Source organism: Chaetura pelagica, unplaced genomic scaffold, assembly GCF_000747805.2.
Source record: "Chaetura pelagica isolate M959 unplaced genomic scaffold, ChaPel_1.0 scaffold137, whole genome shotgun sequence".
Classification (NCBI taxonomy): Eukaryota; Metazoa; Chordata; class Aves; order Apodiformes; family Apodidae; genus Chaetura; species Chaetura pelagica.
In genome coordinates, this window is record NW_009953947.1 from 2,134,218 (window position 1) to 2,156,823 (window position 22,606).

The 22,606-nt window shown below is 36.3% G+C and overlaps 1 protein-coding gene across 1 annotated transcript in view; it reads right to left on the reverse strand.

Annotated features, from left to right (window-relative positions):
* The window catches only part of PHTF2 (putative homeodomain transcription factor 2), a 54,087-nt gene that overhangs the window by 16,767 nt on the left and 14,714 nt on the right, over positions 1-22,606 (reverse strand). Inside the window, exons 3-9 of the mRNA XM_010001792.1 lie at positions 19,868-19,937; positions 16,379-16,537; positions 11,192-11,357; positions 10,368-10,532; positions 6,352-6,550; positions 4,796-4,954; positions 1,709-1,927 (exon numbers count right to left, since the gene is read on the reverse strand). Coding sequence (XP_010000094.1) covers positions 1,709-1,927; positions 4,796-4,954; positions 6,352-6,550; positions 10,368-10,532; positions 11,192-11,357; positions 16,379-16,537; positions 19,868-19,937 — 1,137 coding nt within the window. The remainder of the gene's footprint in view (positions 1-1,708; positions 1,928-4,795; positions 4,955-6,351; positions 6,551-10,367; positions 10,533-11,191; positions 11,358-16,378; positions 16,538-19,867; positions 19,938-22,606) is intronic.

The window sequence follows — 22,606 nt, forward strand, 5'->3', positions numbered from 1 at the left end:
TCTACAACTACCTGAAAGGACATTGTAGAGAGGTTGGTGCTGGTCTCTTCTCACAGGTAATTAGCAACAGAACAAGAGGGAATGGCTTCAAGCTGCAACAGGGAAGGTTTAGACTGGACATTAGGAAAAATTTATTCACAGGAAGAGTGGTTAGACACTGGAATAGGCTGCCCAGGGAGGTGGTTGAGTCACCATCCCTGGATGTATTTAAGGGTTGTTTGGATGTGGTGTTGGTGGATATGGTTGAGGGGAGAACTTTGTAGAGTAGGGATGATGGTTGGACTTGGTGATCCCAAGGGTCTTTTCCAACCTGAATAGTTCTGTATTCTATTTTATCACTTGCTTTATCAGTATTTCTCTGAAATATTTATTTTCTGCTAAAATCTTCTCCCCTTTTTTTTTCCATTAGATGAAAAAAATGTATTTACATTACTAAAACAATTAAAATATCAGTTGCAGGACTTTCTTGATCACAGATTTCAAAGGTCTCCCTCTAGAGGGAGTATCAACACCAGGAGCTGAAACTCAAAGATTCACAATCTACAGTCAAAGAGAAAAACACTTAACTGCAGAAAAAACAAGTCAATGCATATAGTGCAATTCATCTCCCTATTGTAAGGGTTTTAATGTAGTGTTTATAATTAATGGAAGCAAGAAGAAATAAAAAGAAATAAAAAAAGCAAAGACTGGATGAAATCCAAAATGTTGTCTCTTTTGAGTTTGATTTGGGGGGTGAAGATTGTGGAAAGTTTTTTAAAATCAACAAATACATCATTTTCAATTCTCTTTTAAAGTGAAAAGCCTGTCTTTTGACATTCTTTTCCTTAGCTTTACCACCATCTCTTGCAGGGCATTCCTTAGTATTGCCAACACACAAGACATGTTTACCCAGAAGAATGTTTCACATTCTCTCCATCTCTTTACTTAAATTAACAATGCAATTAACATGTAATTTAAATAAAAAACTTGTACTACAAATATAACTGGCACTGTGACTTCATAATTAATTTTATCAAATGAAAACTATTACTTGATTGTTAATGATAAAGTGTTAATAAAGGAATTTGTCCAACATTAACCCAAGGCAGGCTGCAACTGCAGTGTTGCCTAACAAACACTAACATTTTAGAAATTACTGCACATATGTTACTTAAGCATTAATGGGGGAAACAACATTATTAGCGTTAAGGTAAAAATTAAAATATTGCATCTACATAGAACTCAGACATACATAATGCACATGTAATGTTATATATTATGTACACATATATATAATGTAAGATACTATGTATGTTATCTTCCATTTGCTTTTCTTTATATACATTTATATATAAGCAAATAGAAATACTTCTGATATGTGCTCCAAAAAAATAATTCTCCTAGCAAAAAAAAACCAAAACAAAAACCAAAACCCTGAGCCATCTACCACAGAGGAAAGTTAACTCAATCTGTACTTGTCCAGAACTAGAATTAAGATGCACTCAGATATTCTGCAGGATATTTCAGTATATCACCGTATCTTCTTCATTCTGCCTGAGTAGCAGAAATAAATTCTTCCTTGTTTTACTCTTATCAAATTACTTCAGCTTTGTTACTTTGATTTACTACAAAGTTGCTTCTCCCAGACCTCCTGACATACGACAAAGCTGATAATACTGAACTTGGGTGTAAGGTTAAAAAAAAATTATCAAAATTGGTGGATACCCACCTGATGAAATGGGTCATCTCTGTACTCTTTCTTCACACACGGGTTCACTTGAGGGCTTTCTGCATCTGTCTCACTGCTACAGGACGAGTGGCACTCTGCACAGTGTAACAGGTCCTCCCACAGCACATCTTCAGTTTCTGATTCCGGCCTCGCACTCTCAGAGTCTTGTCTGGAGCTTGAACACCGAGAGCTGCAGCTAGTACCTGATTTAGGTGCATCCTGAAATTAACATCAGCAGTGGAATTAATGCAGCTTTTTTACTCTACATTGTTTTGTGACAGAACAGCCATAAAGTTCACATTAGTGAATCCGTGTTTATCTGGCTTTTATGTTGCAATCCATTATTTTTCTCATAAAAAAATAATTACAGGTTTATTGAAGGAGTGTCTAAGAGACTGCACATTTTTAGACACAGTACAAATAAGTGACAGTCCATGGTCCCTGCTTTGTCGAGAAAGGGGTCACATAATGTAGAATCAATTTATATTATCTACTGCAAGGAAATAACTATTTTAAAGATTTTTAAAACTCATTAATTTAGACTTTAACAACAATTATCAAGCCATAGACTCCAACTTTGTCTCAAACTGATAAGCTATAAATTAAACCTATTTTAAAATACTTTACAGCTTCATTATTGCAGTGAAAATGTGAAAGATAAGCAAGTCTTAAAGCCATGTTACACTGGATTGAAACTGTAACACAGGAACATGACTGAGAGTGAGAAAAGCAGCATTAACGAAGTAACTCAAATTAATCTAACATTTTGATTTTCTGCCTCTAGTTGTTTGAGCTGAAGTACTTTAGCTACTTATTAACTTCTTCATACAGTAAGGAATTCTTTCCTTAGAAAGGGCAAGGCCTTTAGAGGAAGAAGAAAAAGATACATGTAGTAATTTGAGACCTGAGGCTCTCAAGCAAGCAGTGTGGACACAATTTAAACAGTTTTAAAAGAAAACTCCGTATGTTCCATTTCTAAATGTAAGAGCCTGTATTAAAAGAGGAATTGACTCCCAAAGTCCCCTACAAAGCACATTCCCCCACTGTTACTACTAACATACCTTCTTCAAAAACAAAGAGAGATTGAGCTTGTTTGAAGACAGTTATGCATGAGGTGTAGAGAGGAAAAAGAACCAAGAGTATGCATGGCTAGGTAGATGTATAATCTACATATTCACACACAAAATGTCAATTATTTTAAACAAACTGTACTTGAGAAAAGAGCATGCCTTATTATGTTTGAATTTTACCTGTATCTTAGATAAAGAAAGAAAAATATTAAATTTGAGACATTCAAATCTTCCCAGGCATTCATATGAAAAAATCTAGTGTTGTCTTCAGAACAAGAATGCAGAGACTTAAACTACCTTCTACAGCAAGCAGAATCGATTTCTCACACGACAGGTAGGTAGTCTTATAAGCAGTACCATGTCTTTCTACTGGTTTCTCTTGAGACTATACACAAGTTTTTACACTGAAAAAAATAATCAAGCAATGTTTCAGCACAGCTACTAATTTAATATGATTTATAATGCATATACTAGCTGAAGAAATTTTCTTTGTTCTTCCTGAAAATCATGCTTAATATATTTGATGTCAGCAATTTTCTAAATAAGTATTTAGAAAAAAATGGTCTGAACTCCTTCCCTTTCTTTAGCAAAGTGAGGAACAACATCAATGCAGAAACAGTCTGAAACATTTTTTTTCTTAAAAAAACAAACCACAAACATTTTATTTATAGAAGGCTGTCACTACTGGGTACCATTGAGTCCTGAAGTTAATTAAGTAAGAACAATGAAAAGGTTGCTCAAATAATTAAGTTGACAGGTAAACACAAAGATAAAGGAAAATATAGGAGAGAAGCTGAGAGTATATCCACTGACTTCACTAATTTATTTTTTTCCAATACAAAGAAAGCTTTCACAGATTTGAAAACTATTGTTTCATTTCCTATGCAATCATGTGGGGAAGGCAAGTTGGTATCAACAAAGAAAGGCTTCCTCTTTCACAGTGTCAGCCAGAGAAGTAAACGGGAAACAACTGTAAAATGTACTGCCAAAACTACTCAGTTATCCTAAACCAAACTTTCATAAAGTATTGAACACCCAAATCAATTACCCTTCTGGATCTTTTAACTGAAGTCTGTGCAAAATAAACAAAACAATGTTTTTATGCAAAGCATCAACTTCAACTTGTAATTTTTATAAGTAATACCTGAACCCTTCTAAGGAGACATTACTTATATCAAATAGACAGCTTACTAATGACGCTCTGTCTATTACACCCCTCTGTAAGCAGAATTTTATCAGAGCTGAAATTACTCTTTACACTCTTCTCTCATAGACTTAGTGAAAAAACAGCAATATGGTCTTTAAGAAGAAACACTATATATGTTAGGTTGCATACCACTAGCAAAAAAAGATCTAATTTCTTTAAAATTATAAATAAGTAAGCACAAGATATCCTATCTTCTTCTCTTTCAATGTCTGAGTCTTTAACATTAAGGACTCTGCCAATACGGAATCTATAAATTCCTCTCTTCTATCCTATGACGTCATCAAGTCTTGTAAAATTTCAGCATTTTAATGCATTAACAATTTTGTTGAGATTTCAACATATTTTAAATTATTGTTTCAATAAACATGAGGGAATTAAAATTCAGAGGTAGAGTCAATCAGACTTCTCCACAAGAAGGCTTGTGAATTCAAAATACCACCTAAATGAAGAGAAACAGCAGCATGATGAAAACTGCATATTGCCAGTTACTACTGTTTCTGTAACATAGCAAATTTCCAGAGGAGGTAGCTGGTGTCAAAAGACAGCAACAGAGCTGGCCATAACCTGATGTAAGATCCATAAAATATATTTTAGGCTACTTACAACAAACTGAAAAATAGGCTCAAATCAAGTAAATAAAAACCTCTAAATTTAAAAATATTGTCTTAAAAAAAAATATCCCAGTCCCCCACTTCCAATTAACTTCCATGCCTTCCAATTAACAGACTCCTAAAATCCAATATAGGAGAAAAAAAGGTTTGAAAAAGTATTCCTATTCAATAAGAAACCAACCAATGTAAAATAACATACCTCTAGAGGATAGTGTTTCTTATAATGGTGAGATTTCCTGTTCCGAAGTGTGCAGTCGCTAGAAGTGCGTTCTACGTTGCGACGTAAACAATACCCAGTTTCAGGCCCTTCCTCACTAGAAACTTCATCTGATAAATTTGTCACAGTCCTGTGAGTATCCTAGTGGAAGAAATATCATAGAATCACAGAATAGTTTACATTGGAAGGGACCTAGAAGATCATCGAGTTCCAACCCCTTGCAAGGGCAGGGACACCTCCCACTAGACTAGGTTGCTCAAAGCCCCATCCAGCCTGCCCTTGAACACTTCCAGGGATGGGGCATCCACAACCTCCCTGGGCAACCTGTTGCAGTGCCTCACCACCCTAACAGTAAAGAATTTCTTCCTGATGTCTAACCTAAATCTCCCCTCTTCCAGTTTAAAACCATCACCCCTCATCTTATCACTAAAATACAGTATTAGTGAGACACACACTCATACTTACTAGGTCGCATTCTCAACTCCTGAAATCAAATGAATGAAATTTCTTTCTGCAACAATATTATCTATGCTCCGTTAAATCAGACATTTAATTATTGTCAAAATAGTAATATCAAAATAAACATTTCTCAGATGATGAAGGCATAGTTTATAAAGAACCAGTGAAATTATTTTAAGTATTATTTTGTCTAAATCAAACCTATCAAGAAAGGCTTAAAGACAATATATCCAGAAGACGTGGGGGACATACACATGACACCACTCAAGAAAAAAACAACAAACCCACTAAAATTGTAACTGCATACTATAATATTGAATTATGTACAAATTTAACATACACCCCTTCTTCTAATGATAAGTGCTAAAGACTGAACACAGAATACTTTGCTCATTAATTTATTCCACTTCCCATTTCCCTGATTTTAAACAAAAGTAACCCTTTATGCCAAATGCCAATGATAAGAAAGCCAGGAAAAATGCTTTGGAAAAGCTATTCCACAGAACAGTAAGATGAAAATAGGATGTCCAGGAGATAATCAGATCCACCTAAATTAAAAGTTCTTTCTCTCATGACCACTTGTGCTATGCTTCTAACCCATCCCTGTTCCTTACTATAGAGTCCTGCCTGCTTCACTGAGAGGGAAATTCTGGTTTCCTCTTCCTCTACAGAGATAAATAAAATTAAAATTTAATCCAAAATTTGTTCCATTTTAGCACAGAAACAGACCTGTGTCTGGAGAGTAAAAGAGGGAGGAAAAGGTACGGTGTGGCTAACTGGTCTGGAAAAACACATAAATAAAAGACAGCACACAAATTTGTGCATTGAAATACAGAATGGCAAAGGATGTTTAGGTGTCAGTAAAAATCCTCCTGCAAGAAAAAAGGAAAGTCTAGGAATACAGGGACAAAATAAGAAAACACGATAATATTTTTACCACAGGACCCTAGGCCTAATTTAATTTTAAAACATTTTTAAGGATAAAGTAGATAAGAATGCATCAAAAGCATCATAAAAATGCACCTCATATCATTTGACAAATTCATAATCCTGCTTTGCAGGCATTGAAGCCCACTTACTTTGTGATGACTGTGATTGTTGAAGGCATCTCTCACTGTCGAAGTGCTCCACCCTGACTCTTCTGGCTTAATCACTTCACATCGACCATGGGCCTGCACACATTCTTCACTGCTTTTACCTGTCTTTTTCCCATCAAGGGACACGTAGCCATTATCAGTCTCAGTGGATTTATCTATTGAGTTTTTTGCTTTCTTGGATCTATATTTGAAACAAATATATTTATTAAATTACTCTCTGTTTTCCCCCCAGTCTAAATCCTGCTTACCCCTCTCAACCTATGTTCTAGCTTTACTACTACGATGACCGCAAACAACATTAAGATTTGATGCTATATTTACAAAATTTCATCTTCTAAATAATACCCATTATCCTTTCTTGAGATTGTTAGAAAAGATACTGCCAGTGACTGGAAGAAAATTATACCACTAGCTACTGAAAGAAGAGAAAAGGAAACCTATGCTTTAAAACCAAAACTTTGGCAATAAAAGAACCAGAAGACTCAAATGTAAGTAAGAACCTTTTCTATCCTATTTTAACAAAACAAGAGGTATGATTAAAGCTAAATATTAATTCCAAGTAAGAATGGCATTTTCTGAAGCTGCAAGCAAACATGCTGTTTAGTTCTCTGTGCACAGATATTCTTTGCTGTTGTCAATAAGTAGTGGATTTAAAACAACTCTATGAAACAGATGGTGATTTACCCTTTTCCACATTATCCACTAACATCCCCAGTAAGATATTTTGGTATCTCTTACAAACACACTAAGCCTGTTTCCAAATCACAAAATAAGTTCATGAATTATGTTTCAGTATTATTATTCTTAAGACTACTAATATTCATGAATAGACTTCAGTAACTTTCTCTAGATTTCTAGTCTATAGATGCAGAAGTAAGAATATCTAACAACAGAAAAAGGCCTTCTCAAAGCAAATGGGTGGATAATTACACTTCCAAATTAGAAAGTGCTGTAGATGAAGGAATGAAAAGGAATAGCAGTTCACTACCTTATCAAAAGACTACTGTAAGTCTTTGCTTAAGCTTTGAGATTCTCAAAATAAATTACCTGGAAAAAAAATAATCAGAAAAGCAATTAAGAGCTTGGGCTTATGAGATTTTGTTTGTTAGATTCCCAGAACACTTGTGCGGGGGGAACACAAACAGTGTTATAAATCAAGTTTGCAGATTTTTAAATTTTTATCGAAAATAGAACACTGGACATAGGTCACAAAACTATCAAGAATCTGTTCAACTGATCTCCTTCCTGCCCTTTCTCTTTAAGGAATGAGGCATTCTGTGAAAGCTTGGATTACACAGCAGAAGATCAAATCCTTCTTTAACATGTACATCAAACAAATTGGGAGAATTGGGATAGTCACCTCATATTCCTCGCAAGATAAGCACTCAAGCATTGTTACTCAAGCATACTCAAGCAATGTTAAAGTGCTAAAACTGAAAGACAAATACTAGTCTGATATCAACTAAGGTTCATTTTGAAAAACAGGTAACTTGACTGAATCCTTTCATTTGTTTCTAATATAGAAACCAAAGTTATTTTTTGTTAGAATCCCTAAATTTAAGCGTAAGCTTCAACACAGAAAAGCATACGTTTGGGCTTAAATTTAGCCTTCCATGCACTATACTGAGTTAAAAGAAGAAACAATAAATGTGAACAGTAGTTCCCTAGCTGACAGAAACGTATAGTTTCCTAAAATTACTGTCTGTGTATATATATAGAATTAATCGTTTTTTAAATTTCATGCCAGAATTAGAAGTATTTAAGAGCAGAACAGGACAACACCATAAATAAAGCCAAGGTCTTAAAAACACGTACAAAAAGTTAAGTAAAAAATTGTTTTCAGTCTTATTAATATGTTAGCTAAAGAAAATTCTAAGGAAGATTTAAATCAAGTTTCTGGAAGTGTGTAGATTTTCACTGTCGAGTATTTGATTCCCATATATTTTCCATGGAGTAGGTCAAAACATTTCCATAATTGGAGTAATTGGACAAACACAGAGATAAGAGTCTCAACTCCATACTACATTCTGAATAAATTATCTATTTGGATATTACTCTCCTTTCCAATGAAACTAAAAATGAGTATTTTCTAAATTGCCTCTTTGCTGGATTAAAGTTTAGAATTATACTGCATTAGTCAGACTGAGTTCTACCATTCATAAGGATATTGAATACACAATTCCACATTAGCAATGACCTGAGACAAGGAAACATTGTAGGGAGACAGGGTCCTGTCCTAAAGCAAAGAACACAATTTTGGAGGTTAATTTTGAAACCACGTGTTTAAGACCTATATTTAAAACTCCAGAAAATGGTATCTCAGTGCTTAACATGTATGAAAAGCTGCTGTAAATAAAGGCTAATGAGACATTCTAATGTGCTTATCTACAGAGCTTCAAAATATCTCTTAAGAAACAGGAGAGATGTCACTGTACACCTTCCTTGCACTGAGGCTTCATAGGATTTTCTTCAGCAACACCACCAGATGCACTAGTCAAGGAACTACTCCGTGCTTACTCATCCCCAGCCCCACTCTGCTATCCCACTGTGCTGAGGAAACTGTATTACCACAAAAAAAAAAAAAAAAAAAAATTACAGGAAGAAACTGATCTGCATGTTTTGCTGGGAAAAAGGTTACTTTTCAGCTGGATGAGTTCCTAATATGGATTGTATGGCTCCAGACATACAAACAACCGAGCCTCTGCAACTGAAGAAGTAACAAATGACTAAAGGCTACTTATACTTAACAGCATTCTCAGTCACTCTGTGCTCTTTATGCTAAGTAGTCACCATTGAGGTTCAACATCTATATATATATATATATAGATGTGTGCACTACCTCTCATTAAATGGTTTAAACAAGTCCTTAGAGCAAGTCCCACACAGCCCTTTTCAATTGAAAACATTAAGCCCAACAGGAAGGAAGCTAAGGAAATAAAAGAATCTTCCAACACTCCTCTTCTTATTGCAGATCAGTATCTTCAATGAATGGAAAAACATTCAGAAGTTTACAAGACTACACTCCAAACATACCAGAAAGCAATGCATACAAGCCTGAAGTACAGCAGTGTTGTCTATTACCATGGCTCATAGTTTGTCAAAGCTACCTTACTCTCTACAGGAAGAAGTCAAATGAACTCTCTTCTTGCAATATCTTTAAACATTTTTTAAAATTCCCCAGAGTGTCTACTAGATATTCCCACAATACAACATAATGTAAGCTTTACCAGTGGTTAAAAGCACATATCACAAGTATGACAGACAAGTTAGTGTTGCCATATTTAAGATGCAGCATGCATAACAAAACATCAATGTAAGAACTTGCAGTATCCCTTTTCTCGATTTCATCCTATTCTATGAGCACACTTCTCTTGTTAATAAATGCTGATATGCAGCACTCTCAATGCTGCATGCACAGCATATATTGAACACAGACTGCTACAGAATGGGTTTTTTTAAAACTTTTTAATTGCCCGCTAATGCACTGTATGAGAGAAATAATTTGCAAAACAGCTCTGGAATGTAGCAGGGTTAGATGTTTCTCCCAATCATTAGAAAATATATCTTCAATATTTACTTGTAAACTAAACACTGTGCTTATTTGAATCCTGAAGGCTTTTTCTTCAGAAAAAGTGTGATTAGATGACTGTGATAAGAGCTCAATGAGCAGTCTCTCAGAGTAACAAGCAGCCACTGTAATAAAGTAAAATTAAAGAGTAGAATTTTCTCATTAGATTAAAATTGAGCAACTGAGTTGGTTCATTCCTGATGGCCCACTCCTACATCAAAATACAATTGAAATAAAATTTATTTCATTTTTTTTTTCAAAATTATTGCATTAGCATTTGCAAAAGTATATGTCCAAATGCTGTGATGAGTTTACTATTATGAAAAAAACCCTAGATCAACAGCAGTTTAATAATTACATCAATGTTTACTTAGTCAGAAAAGGGATAGTGCACCTCTAACACATATGTAAGCCTTGAATAAATACAAACCCTGATAAAAAGAAAGCAGCATGCCAGATATCTCTGAAGACAGCGCCAATACTGCAAGAGGTGCTTGTACCGTAGCTCTGCACTGTTCCCTCCTGTGTGTTATCTGTGGTACTAGAGCCATCTCCTTCCCTATGTACTTCCAAATGTGCTGCTTTCCTTAATTTCCTTCATCAGAAGAGATTAAAATTGGAAGGTAGCTTTATAAGTGCAATCTACTTGTTCCATAACGTGTTCAGCAGTTTAAGTATGCAAAAACAAGCAAGATTTCAAAACACTTTGCTAAAGCTTTATCACATCAATTTAAAACACTGCAATTATGCATAACATTTGTTACCATAACAGTTAAACCCAAAATACATTTCATGTTACCACCAGAGGCTTAGACCTGCAAAATTCACTACTTCAGGTCTTCCCATTTTAATGGGACAATTCACTGTAGCGAACCATACTCAGTGAGGTGCTGGAAGACTTGGGTACTACGCTTCCAGTAGTATCCCCTTTATCAGAAATCATTACCCAGTATTGCACAGAGTTCTGAAACCAAATTCACTTTAATATAAATACTGCCACTCCACCACTATTCAAATAAACTGTTTTGAGGCAAAATGTCAAATTCAATGCATTACAATTCAGATAAAACAATGCATAAATTTGTCAATGCATAAGGAGCAACAATTAAGCACTCCTTTTAAAGTTTCAGATAAAAACAGAGCAGCAATTTCTCATCTCTTGCAAAGCAGACTGCAAACCCCTACATTTTTTCATGCATGCTCTTTAGAATAGGTAACAATCCTAAATGATACATAAATTAATACAGACTATACCTTCTTCTTTTACCCCCTGTGCTGGGAGGTGGCTTAGGAGTTCGTGTTGAGACAATCTGACAATGCACAGTTCCAAGTAGCAACATTAGCCATATTGGCCCAATTACTTCAGTCAGAGGTATATTATGTGGGCTTTGGGCTGTATAGAATAACACTACAGCAGCAACTGGAAAAGAAGGGAAATGAAGTTGAGTTCAATATGTCTGAAACTGCCAACTCTTTATGGTTTCTCTTAAAAAGATAAACAGTCAGAGGTAGCCCATTACTTATATTTTAAACAGACCCATATTCTGAGGGGAGTTATAATTGCAATGAAATAGTCAGTAATAAAGATTTTAAATACTTGCCTACTGTCTTAATATCTGTCTCTTCATTTACACTTGTGATACTACAGTTATTGCTCAAAAAAAAGGCAGCAGAATGAAGTAAGGGGGAGAAAAAGCATTTGGGAAGCTAGATCTGTCATGAAACAACCTTAAATTAAGGTTAAACTTCAGTATGAGACAAAACAAAAAAGCAAATCTCATTCTTAAAGCAGCCTATATAAATTTCATTCTGTGTCACCCATAATAATGCAGCACAGCCCAACAAGTCAGGACCCATCAAACCAGAAGCAGGTTGTGCTTACAGGCTGAAGTCTCTCCATCCTTGGAGATACTCAACCCCTGATTCCATATAACCCTAAGCAACCTGTTCTAGCTGACCCTGCTTTGAGCAGGGGGTGTGACTAGATGATCTCCAGAGATCCCTGCCAAACTCAACTAGCCTGTGCTTCTGTAGAACATCAGCATCTGTTTCAACACTGTAAGGACCAACAGACTTGAGACTACAAACTCTTCATATTCCCTAGCAGAATGTATTTTGAACTCCATATTCCAGTCAAAGGGCAAAACTGTATACAAAGTGCAACCCTGTATACATTTCACATACAGTGGCATGTATACCTTCTAGTAATGAGGAGAGATCAAAGAAACCATGTAAACTATAAGGTAGCCCAGCTAAAGTGACCAGGACTTTAACTAGCATTTGTGATTGGAAAAGGGGCATCTTACAATTCCATCATTAACTGTTAATTTTCTAACCCTATAACCAGCTTTTCATACATACAGAAAACACCCACACAGCCCTTCTCACTCCTGTATCCAAAGCCCAACTACTTCTACAACTCAGAAATGTCTTTACAGATTTCAAGTCGATCTAAACGCATTCAACAGACATGGGGCAGACAGAAGGGGCAAACCCTCTCTTTTCCCTGCTTATTTTATGTTCTTGTTGCCCTGCTTGCAGTGCGGAGTTATGGAAGTAAGCTGAGAAAAGTAATCAAGAAAAAACAAAACGAACCAGGAACCCCAAAAAACAGCTCAGAAACAGAACCGGGACACAATTTTCTGTGTGTAACAATCACACAACCCAGGAGAACTTGGTTTTGTTCATGTACCACTAAGAAGTGAAAATCCCATAACCGAGATCTACTCCTAGCGTAAGAAATACATGGTACAAGTTCAACATCTTTCATCAGTTCTGTACTAAAAGTAATTGAAAAAAATACAGCCACACTCAAATGTATATGCCACATTCAAACACCTAAAACAGACTGAGTGAAGCCACACCTAACACAGCAGATACCTGGATGCAATATTTTCCACTAAAAAGAGATTAGATGCATTTTTCATTAAATAATCTCCAGCAAGGTAACCAGTATTAGAAACATGATGAATGTACAGAACAACATAATTATTTTTGATTGTGGTAATCTATTTCTAATTTCCCATCAGTCCTTTTCCTAAATTAAAGCACAGAAGCCTTACGTAGAACACATAGGATATATTTTATTACTTTATGTGGACTACATTTTTGCTGTATGAGGTTTATCAGAAAGACAGTATGCAACAGAAATCCAACTTATCAGAAAATAAACAAAAACGTATAGATAGTAAAAGGTACAGATAACATTACCTCTTTCTAAATGAGCTTATCTGAGTTTTGCACATATACAATCAGCTTCTCAATGTATAAAGTGTAACTAAGTAGCTAATTTTAACTCTAACCATAAAATCTGCATTAACATACATTTCTGAGAACACAGAGATCCATAGATCCATGTAAAATGATTTGTAGGAGCAGGGTTCCACAAAATTATTTCAAACTTCTCTACAAGATTTTTTCTGCTACTTAAAAAAACATCTAATAAAGCAGAGTGATCTAGAAGAAATCTGCAGATTGCAGATTCCCACCACGAAGTTTCACATAGATTTAAGAAAATATTACCAATCTCCTGATCTTTTCAATAGGATGAGAAGGAAATCCAAGAGCTTCTTTCTGCAGAGCAGTTTCTGCTGTAGTTCAGACTATCCTAGAAATACTCCTACCAACAGCTGGATCTCAGAACAGAATTTCTCACATAACTTTTAATTATGTCTTATTTATATTATTTGGACTTGTACTTTTCTAAATTACAATGGCTTATTTTGTGTAACATACAAAAATGAAATTATATCACATAGAGCAAAAAGCTCTATCAAAGAAAGCAACTATACATTTCAAAGACTGTCAAGCATTTATTTTTATAGCATTTATTTTTTTTAAATATTTGTATTAACAAGTTTAAAAATGCATAAATACATATATGTATCTCACCACAATCATTATATCACTATTGAAATTTCTTGTTTTATGTAAGAAATACATGACAGAGATACACAATAACTTCATATTTCATTTTCCTCTTAGAATATAGAAACCTTTTTAAGTAAAAATGAGGTAATGCTATATACTAAATGGATAAGGAGTCAGAAGAAAAAGGTTCTACTTCTACCTTAATCTATCAGCCTGTTGCATGACCTTGGACAAAAAACATTTCTCTGTAGTTCTTTTATCACACATTTTGCTAATCATACTTCATACTAAAGGAAACCAATGCAAATAAAATATGGAGTTTAAATTCACAGCCAAGTAAAGAATTACTTTCTGCAGACTTACGTAAATGCTAGCAAGTATCCTGCAAAAGCTAATCAATTTTAAAGCAATAAGTAATGCAGTTAATTAACTTATAGAAAATACACTTCAGAATTAAATAAAATCATTTAACTAAACATATATAAACAAAGTCAGACCGTTCTCCAACAGTGTCAGTAAGAATCTGTCACGATGACAAAGTCTGAGCTACAATACAGAATTCAGATTGAGGGCAGAAATATGGCCACTGAATTCCATGTGTTTTGTTAGGTTTCCATAATAGATTTTTGATGTTTTGGTGCTGCCTTACTAGTTTTGTACAAAATTACTAATTGAGCACACTTCCTGAGTGAAGTACAAGCGAAACATATACAGAACTGCTAGAAGGAGAGGCTGGAGGAGAGCTGTTATAAACAGTTTCCGTTTTAAAAATTTGTCAGTTTCATTTCACTTACATGTACATTGTAAGTCTTTCCATTTATATAATAAACCATCAGAAACTGCAGTTAACGCAGCACAGGCTAAACGACAAGTGTTTCAAATAGCTAGATCATAGTGTAAAATGTAACACTATTCATTATTTTCCAGCATTTGCTAATTCACAACCTTGCAAATATGAGAAAGATTTTGTCACATTACGGATTATGTGAATTAGAAAAATTATGCATTCCAATCATAACTTTAGAAAAACATAAATCCCAAGAAATCTGAGGGGAAAAAAATTAGTAACAAGATATCTCTGCAATTAATGTCCTAAAAATCTTGCTTGCACTCAGAATCTGCACTGTCTTACAACTTCATTACTTTTAGAGTCATATGAAGGCTTCACAATTTAAGCGTTTTGGTTTTTTTTAATATATTTAAGAATGGGAACATAAAGAGTGACTATAATTGTGTTTCTTGGAATAAACCACCTATGAACATGGTAAGAAACAAACCATACCTATTTATCTTACTACCTATATTATAATGAGATTACAATTAACGTTATTGGATGGCTTACCAAACCACATGCAACAATACTTCTTAAGGACCTATCTTGGGAATGGGGATAAGAAGTTTTGATAATATTTGTTACATTAATATTTGTCAATACTTCAAGTTTTGGGACACTAGCACCGAGAAAATAATTTTATAGCTGCTATCAGCATCATCACACAAGAAGCACTGCTGTCTTTTTTTTTTTTTAACTCCATTTCTTGTTTTAAATACAATTTCCAAATGACACAATGATTAACAACTACAAGGACAGATGGCAAAAATCAAGAAGTAATATTGTATTTTAATTGGATTTCAGTAGAAAACTGTCATTTGGCTTCTCAGGGTACTTAAATTGGCCCCAACTTTCATTAACCTTCTGTTCCATTTCTGTTGTACATGCTTCTAAAACACTTATTCTTTCAGTGACTTTCACACTGTTAGATACTGACTCACATTACCTTCTTCTCTTTCCAATTTTCCTCATGTTTTACATATACGTGACAATCTCAACAACAATTAATTAAGAGAAATCAAAGTCAGATGACTAGAACTCAACAATGAGCATCCCAAAAAACATCAATTGCCTTCTGGTTGTTAACAGTTGTCCAAAAGTCATTCTATAAGCTGGGAAATATAAAGTGTATAGTTTCCTCATAGCAAGGGAAAAAACAGCAGAAGCACAACAAGCCTCCAGTTGCCAGTCATTCAGAAGCATGGCTGAGGTCTGCCTAAAGCATAAGCTGGAAGTTCACTACCTCTGGTGTGACAAACTAACACATGGAAGGACAACTAGAAGCTGATCAAACAGATCATCCTACCAGGATGCACAAACTGCACACACCTTGGCATGTTAGGCCTTGCTTGCTTCTTGATTAAAGCTCTTGATCTGCACAACTACCAGAAAGACAAAAAGCCCAAGAAAAAATACACTGCCTAGCCAAAGGTTTCTTTGATATTGCTCAGTCCTGAACTAAATTAAGATAGTCGTGGAAACCTAAACCACATGCAGAGATGACAAACTAAAATGTGTGATAAATGCTGAAGAAAGCTTCTGAAAGACCCTTCAGTTTTCAGTATGCCCCCTTATAAAATAAATGTTAACCAAAAGGCACATCTGGGGCTGTGTAGTTCCAACATTTCAGAAAATATTGCAATAACTTTAACCACAAGGCAAACCAAGTAACATACATCAGCTTCCATACAGGTAAACTAAGGCATTCAGTTGAAGCTGATCCTGTAATTCAAGTCTACCTTGAAGAAGGTAAAGAACAAGCAGCCAGAAAAAGATGACCCTCGATGTCACTTGTAGCCACCACCTGTAGAAGAACGGAAAGAAAACAACTCTCACGATTCCTTTGCGAGTCAGAGATGTCCAAGGACTTTCAGGTTTTGCTTTAGCAAAAGCAGATCCTTTAAAAAAAAAAAAAAAGACATTTTTATGTATTTCATTGTTATAACTAATAGCTTCAGTTGTTCAATAGCAGAGTAGTTAAGATAGTTATTTAAGGGAGCAATTATGAAACATCATTACTTGAATAAATCTCATACTTCCACCATTTCAGTATCTCCTCAATCCAAAATCTGCATAAATTGTTGGTGCCTTCTTGACTGCCATTAATCAGGAACTTCTACAAACGCTTAAATTTCGGAATGTGTGAATAACAACACATTGCCACTTCTCATTCTATCAGAATTATCTTTAATAACTTATTTTAAAGCAATTTTGTTTCACCGATATATCAGAAACTTTATACAAAGCAACAGGAAGTCAAATGAAAACTCCACATTCGTTCAGGCACAGCCAAACCCTTCCCTGATACATCAAAGGGATCTAAAACATCAGCATCTGTAAATTGCTCCAGCCACGTCATTCAGGAAAATGGAGTAAGGTAGAGAAGTATAGAGGAGTACCTGTCCAAATGAGGACTAGTCCCCAGAGCAGGGAAGCCACCCAAAGAATAAATTATCTTTGTCCCTGTTCTGGTTCAGTTTGTGGGTTTTTGGTAGCAGGGGAAGGGCCCCAGGAGCGGATCCGGTAAGAAGCTGAGAAGCTCCCCCATCCAAACCTAGCCAAAGAGCCATTGCAGGGACAACAGATGAACCTCAGTGATTAACATATGAAAGAATCAACATAACACCTTAGCAGAGAAGGAGGGGGAGAAGAGCTGTGCTGGGGGAGAATAGTGATGCTGGTGGTTGGTGAGGAAGGGGAAGAAGGTGCCCAAGCAGGTGTTTCCCTGCAACTCATGGTGAGATGGCAGCTGTCCCCCTGCACTCACAGAGGAACGTGGTGGGGCATTCCCTGAAGCCGCCAGGAGGGGTGAACTTGGCCAGTAGATTTAGATTTTGTGGCCAGTGGATTTGCTGCCAGTGGACTGTGATTATGCAGCTTTGGAAGACCCCGGTGCCAGGGGAGTTTGTTCCCGAAGGAGCCTGTGGCTCTGTGGGAAGCCCAGGCTGGAGCAGCTCCGGACCTCGTGGGAAGGACTCAGGAAGGAGAGGGTCGTGGAGGACTCTGTCCCATGGGCGGGACCCCGAGGGGAAGCAGGGAAGAACTGTAAGGAACCCTTCTTCCTGAGGAGAAAGGAGTAGCAGGGCCCCCCAGCCTGTGAACTGACTCTAAACCCCATCCCCATCCCCCTGTGCTGCTGGGGGGAAGGAGGGAAAGAAACCAGGAACAAAGTGATTTGGGCCTGGGAAGAAGGGAGGGGTGGGGTAACATGCAAGCCCTGCTCTGTGTGTTGTGTGTGTCCTGTGTGTGTTTGATTAGTGTGAAATTAAATTATTATTTTTTCCCCAAGTTGAGTGTGTTTTGCCTGGGACCTTAATTGGTGAAGAACCCTCCTTGTTCTTTGTCTCAACCCATGAGCTTTGTCCTCCTCATCCCAGTGTGTGTGTGTGGTGGGGGAGTTGAGTGAGCGGCCACGGGGCTGTTCCTTTGTTGTTGTGTTGTCCCAAACAACAACAGTCCCTCCTGCTAAACCATTATTTAATCGCTCATTCAAAGGTCCTTTCTCTCTCATCTCTTCATTTCCTTTTCTTCCTGCTAATTCTCACTTCTCTGGCAGCTAGAAAACTGTGTAACATTTACTTAATGGGGGTGTGACGGAATTTATGCCAAGGTTACTGCTTGGAAAGGGCAACTACTGCGTGCTGCTAAGCCATCTCCACCTTGTTTGTAAGCAGAACTGGGGTTAGTGAGCTCTATGCTGAAACACAGAAAACAATGCCAGTACTGGAACTATTAATGCCAACTTAGACATCCATGCAGAGCAGTCATTTCAATGCCATTGAAGTGTATCACTACACTGAAGTGGCCTGCTGCTGCTCCTTAATTCCTACAAATATTTAGGTTTCAGTTCTGTTTGTTTTTGTTTCTCTCTCATTCCCATTTTTAAAAGGTTATATTGTTCATTGATATAAATTTGTCTGCACACCTGCAGAGTAGCTCAAAGAAGTAATGGCAGGAGGGGGAGCCCAAATAATACCTTGCCAGTGTTTCTGTCAAACCCATCACTGTAGCCATCAGCCCATTGAGAGCCCATCTCCACAAGCCCAAATAGGACAAGGGATAAGGGCAGGTGGGAATCCAAATCAAGGAAGGAAGACCTTGATTAGGCCCCTCCCAGGGCTGTCCTAACAGAGCCATCAGCCCTGTGGTCCAGATGTGAAACCATCACCATGAGCCATTGGGAAAAACTCAGACTACACTGGACTTTCTATGGGAAATTTAGGGAAGAAACCAAGGGTGGGAGATAGGAAGGGTTTAGGTTATTTTAGGAGGAACAAATGTGTGGAAATCTAGGGATAAGGGGATAAAAAGGACTGGTCATACATAAAGAGCTGCTGCTCAGTACACTGCTTTTCTGGCCATGTCATGCACCTGATCAGCACTATCCCTTCAGCTCTCTCCTGAGCAAGGGACAGTCAATTCTGTGTCCATGCACGTGTACAGGAGCTGGGTGTCAGCACTGGGACTCAGACCAGGGGCCCACGTGTCCATGGTGCCAGCACCCTGAGCGAGCCTGGGTTTGAGTGCTTGCAAATATCTGGTGAAGGGGCCTGGGAGCAAGGGCCTGGCTGCCAGGGTGCCAGTGTACCTGAGAGCACAGCAGGGTGCTTCAGTTAGTTCCAGACTGAGTTCAGAGAGCTCTACCTGGAATGGATTCAGAAGCCTGTGCTGGCTGCTGTGCTCATAGAAAAAATGCTGTACAATATTTTCCTAGCCTTCACCCAGAATGAGAAATTAAATAAAAGACAAAAATAAATTAAGACTAAAGAAGGACTTCTTGAAAAGTCCCATATTGTCTGACTTTCTGATGGTTTTTTTAATGTAAAACAGATAAGAAATATTCAAGGCCTATACAATCTTTGTTTGCCAGAAATTTCAACAAGACCTTTTCTCTAGATGTCAGCTTTGGAAGCAGTCTGACTGCACTGCAATAGGAGATTTCTGAACCAGTAATTCCAAAAGCTTGATCCATTACAATCCATATGTTATTTATTTTTTTTCCTTTTTAATATCTAAATCTATAAAACTACATTTAAATCAAGTTTTTAAGCCTTCAGTTTAACCTAGAGGTCATCTTTTAACACAATTTCCTATCTGTCATCTGTAGAGAGGAGTTAAGGGGCTGGCTGGGGTTTTTTTAATATACTTACTTACACACTCTTGGTAAGACACAGGATGGCAGTTGTTTTTATACTGAGTAACTCATCTTTTTCTAGCTCAGGACCTACCTCTTACAAGATCAACATCTATGAGGTCTGGTTTCACATGTCCTGTTTTCTTTGGTTTGTTTCTCAAACCCTGCAATAGGCAAATACTATCAAAATACATTCATGCAGACAACAGACATTACCAAAGAATAACTATCAATGTGGTCAGTAATTGTATTTAATCTATACTGTTATTGAAAATTCAGACAAATATGTCAATTTCACAGATTTAAAGTACTATAAAATAAACATTCCAAGAAACAAGGCACAATAAATCCCTTTTACACACTTTGCAATCTAAACAAAACAGAGCCAATTACTGACCCATTAGGTAATTTTTCAAACACAGTTAAGCACTGAGTACTTATCTCATATAGCTTGGGATGATGCAAACAACATATGCACACAGTTGCAAGAATTAGTAATACAGCTATATTAGGTTTTCAAACTTTCACAACAAATTACTTTCCTGAATTTCTTTTCTCCTTAGACGTTCAGTTGAACTTCACAAAATGCTTGCATTGCAACTCTTTAATTCCAAATCTAGATAGCAAACCATTTTGTAGTGCACTAATAAGCAAGTTCCACTGTCAGAACTCCAAATTCTAGAAAAATACCGAACTTTTCATAATAGTGAATTTAGGTTAGCCTGTTAAAAAACCCCACACAATAGGAAAGCTGCAGTGGGGGAGGGAAAAGTTTATTATGTCTTTTAGAAACAGTATCTTAGTTCACTGAAAGGCCAAACTATCTTGCAAAACTTTCAAGTTCATCTGTAATGATAAAACGTGATGCTGTACTCTGAAGCTCAGAGACAACTCTGAGCTTATTCTGATACCGTTAGATTAAGTTCTTGGTCACACTGGCCAACAATGATTCCACAATGTACAAGTCATATAGAGTGAAGTATAATATTTCACAAAATATTTCATGTACAAATGGAATGATGATAGAAGTGGTTTGACTGTTTTCATTCAAAAAGCAGTTAACTCACTGGTGAACTGTAGATGTATGCCACTATCATATTTCATCCACATGTAAAAAATGACTTAAATGTAAAAATTAAATTAAAATTAAAGCATTAAAATGAAATTATCAATTAAAGATCAGCAAAATCTGACAGCGTTAATCTTCATCAAAACAGTATCTAGCAAATAGCTCAGAGTGCAACACAAAATATTTCTCACATCTAAATTAAACTGGATTTGGTTTTCATGCTGAAGTAAAAATTTAAAAAATTAAACTGTTCCAAATTAATTAGATAGTCATCATCTGATGTGTCTATTAGAAAAATAAGAGTATGCTTGAAACAAAATTAATACATAGAACTGAAAACATGGGTAGGACAAAATGTGCTTTGAGGATGACAAATAGAGAAAACCCGTTGTATTGAAGACTTAAGCACTGCAAAGAACTTAATGTGCAAGATTTTTACAGAATAGCAGTCTTAAAACTGCAGTAGTTTTGTGTAGAATGAAAAAACAAGCCCATAATTAGAATTGGAAATTATTACAATTCTAGAATTAGCTACAGATCGTTGTGAAATCTTGCAGAAGTTATCTACTCTATTTCATAAAAACATCTAAAGTTTAAAAATAAAATGCTGAATTATATAGTAATTTTCAAATATATTACTGTTTATAAGGCCACAATTTTTTTCCTGAAGTTCAAATAGAGATGTATGTGCTTCTTCAAATAAATAACCCCCTGGAAACATATGCACAATCCAAGGAAAAAAAAATTCTACTGTGGCTAAAAGTCTTTTTACATTTTTAGGAAAGAATGCTGAAAAAAAAAAAAAGTCAATAGTATACTTTGATGCATCTTTCATAGGAAAAGAAGTGGTGACGCATTCTTTAAAAATTCCATTGGCCAAATCCCAAACACTTTCAGTGTCCATGGACTACATTGAACTGGTTCTACATTCTGCCACATGCAGTGAAATAATTTCCTTTATTAAGATGTGATTTCTCCACTCTCTTAATGCATCACAAATATCTGTTAACTATGTGGAAACCACAGTGTTTCAAACTAAAATTAATTCAAAAAATATTCATGTGTTTCATGCTGTTCAGGTCCATCCACTTAGTTGACATGACTTCTACTTGCCACCAAACACATTTTGGGTAACTAACAGCAAAAATAAAGTTTAAATTAAAATAATTACAAATAGTTGCTGTTATTGTAAAAATTCTTTTGCACAAATTTTAATCTCAATAGATTCTATTATAGTTCTAACTCAGCTATAAATTTATAGCATTGGAAACAGATTTTCTACTAAAAATAGTATTCTTTCTAGATTTTTTGTAAACTTCATTTATAATCAGTACTGTAGTTGCTTTGAGATTAAAGCACTAATGTGCAAGATTTGAATTGAGTAGCCTGTTTCAGTGTTTCTGTTATCACACCAAACTCAGCCAACACAAATAGGCACCATCATTATGTTGTTAGTTATCGGACTCCTGAGCCAAACAAGATGCGTTTCAAATAAGCACCAGACACTATTTGCAATAAATTCTGTTGATGATGCCCCATTATAAAGTAGTTACGAGAATTTCTGTCATAGTGGTGATGGGTTTTCATGCTGCTGGAAAAGACCCTGAACGCGTGCAGGCGGTTAGGGCTGCTCAGCCGCAGGTGTCTGCAGCAGGGGGCTCGGTGCTGGAGGGGCCCAGGGCCAGAGGGGGGTCTTGGCCAGGAGGGGCCCTTTCCAGAGCAGGCTCTTGGCCCGGAGGGGGCTCTTGGCTCAGAGGGGGCTCT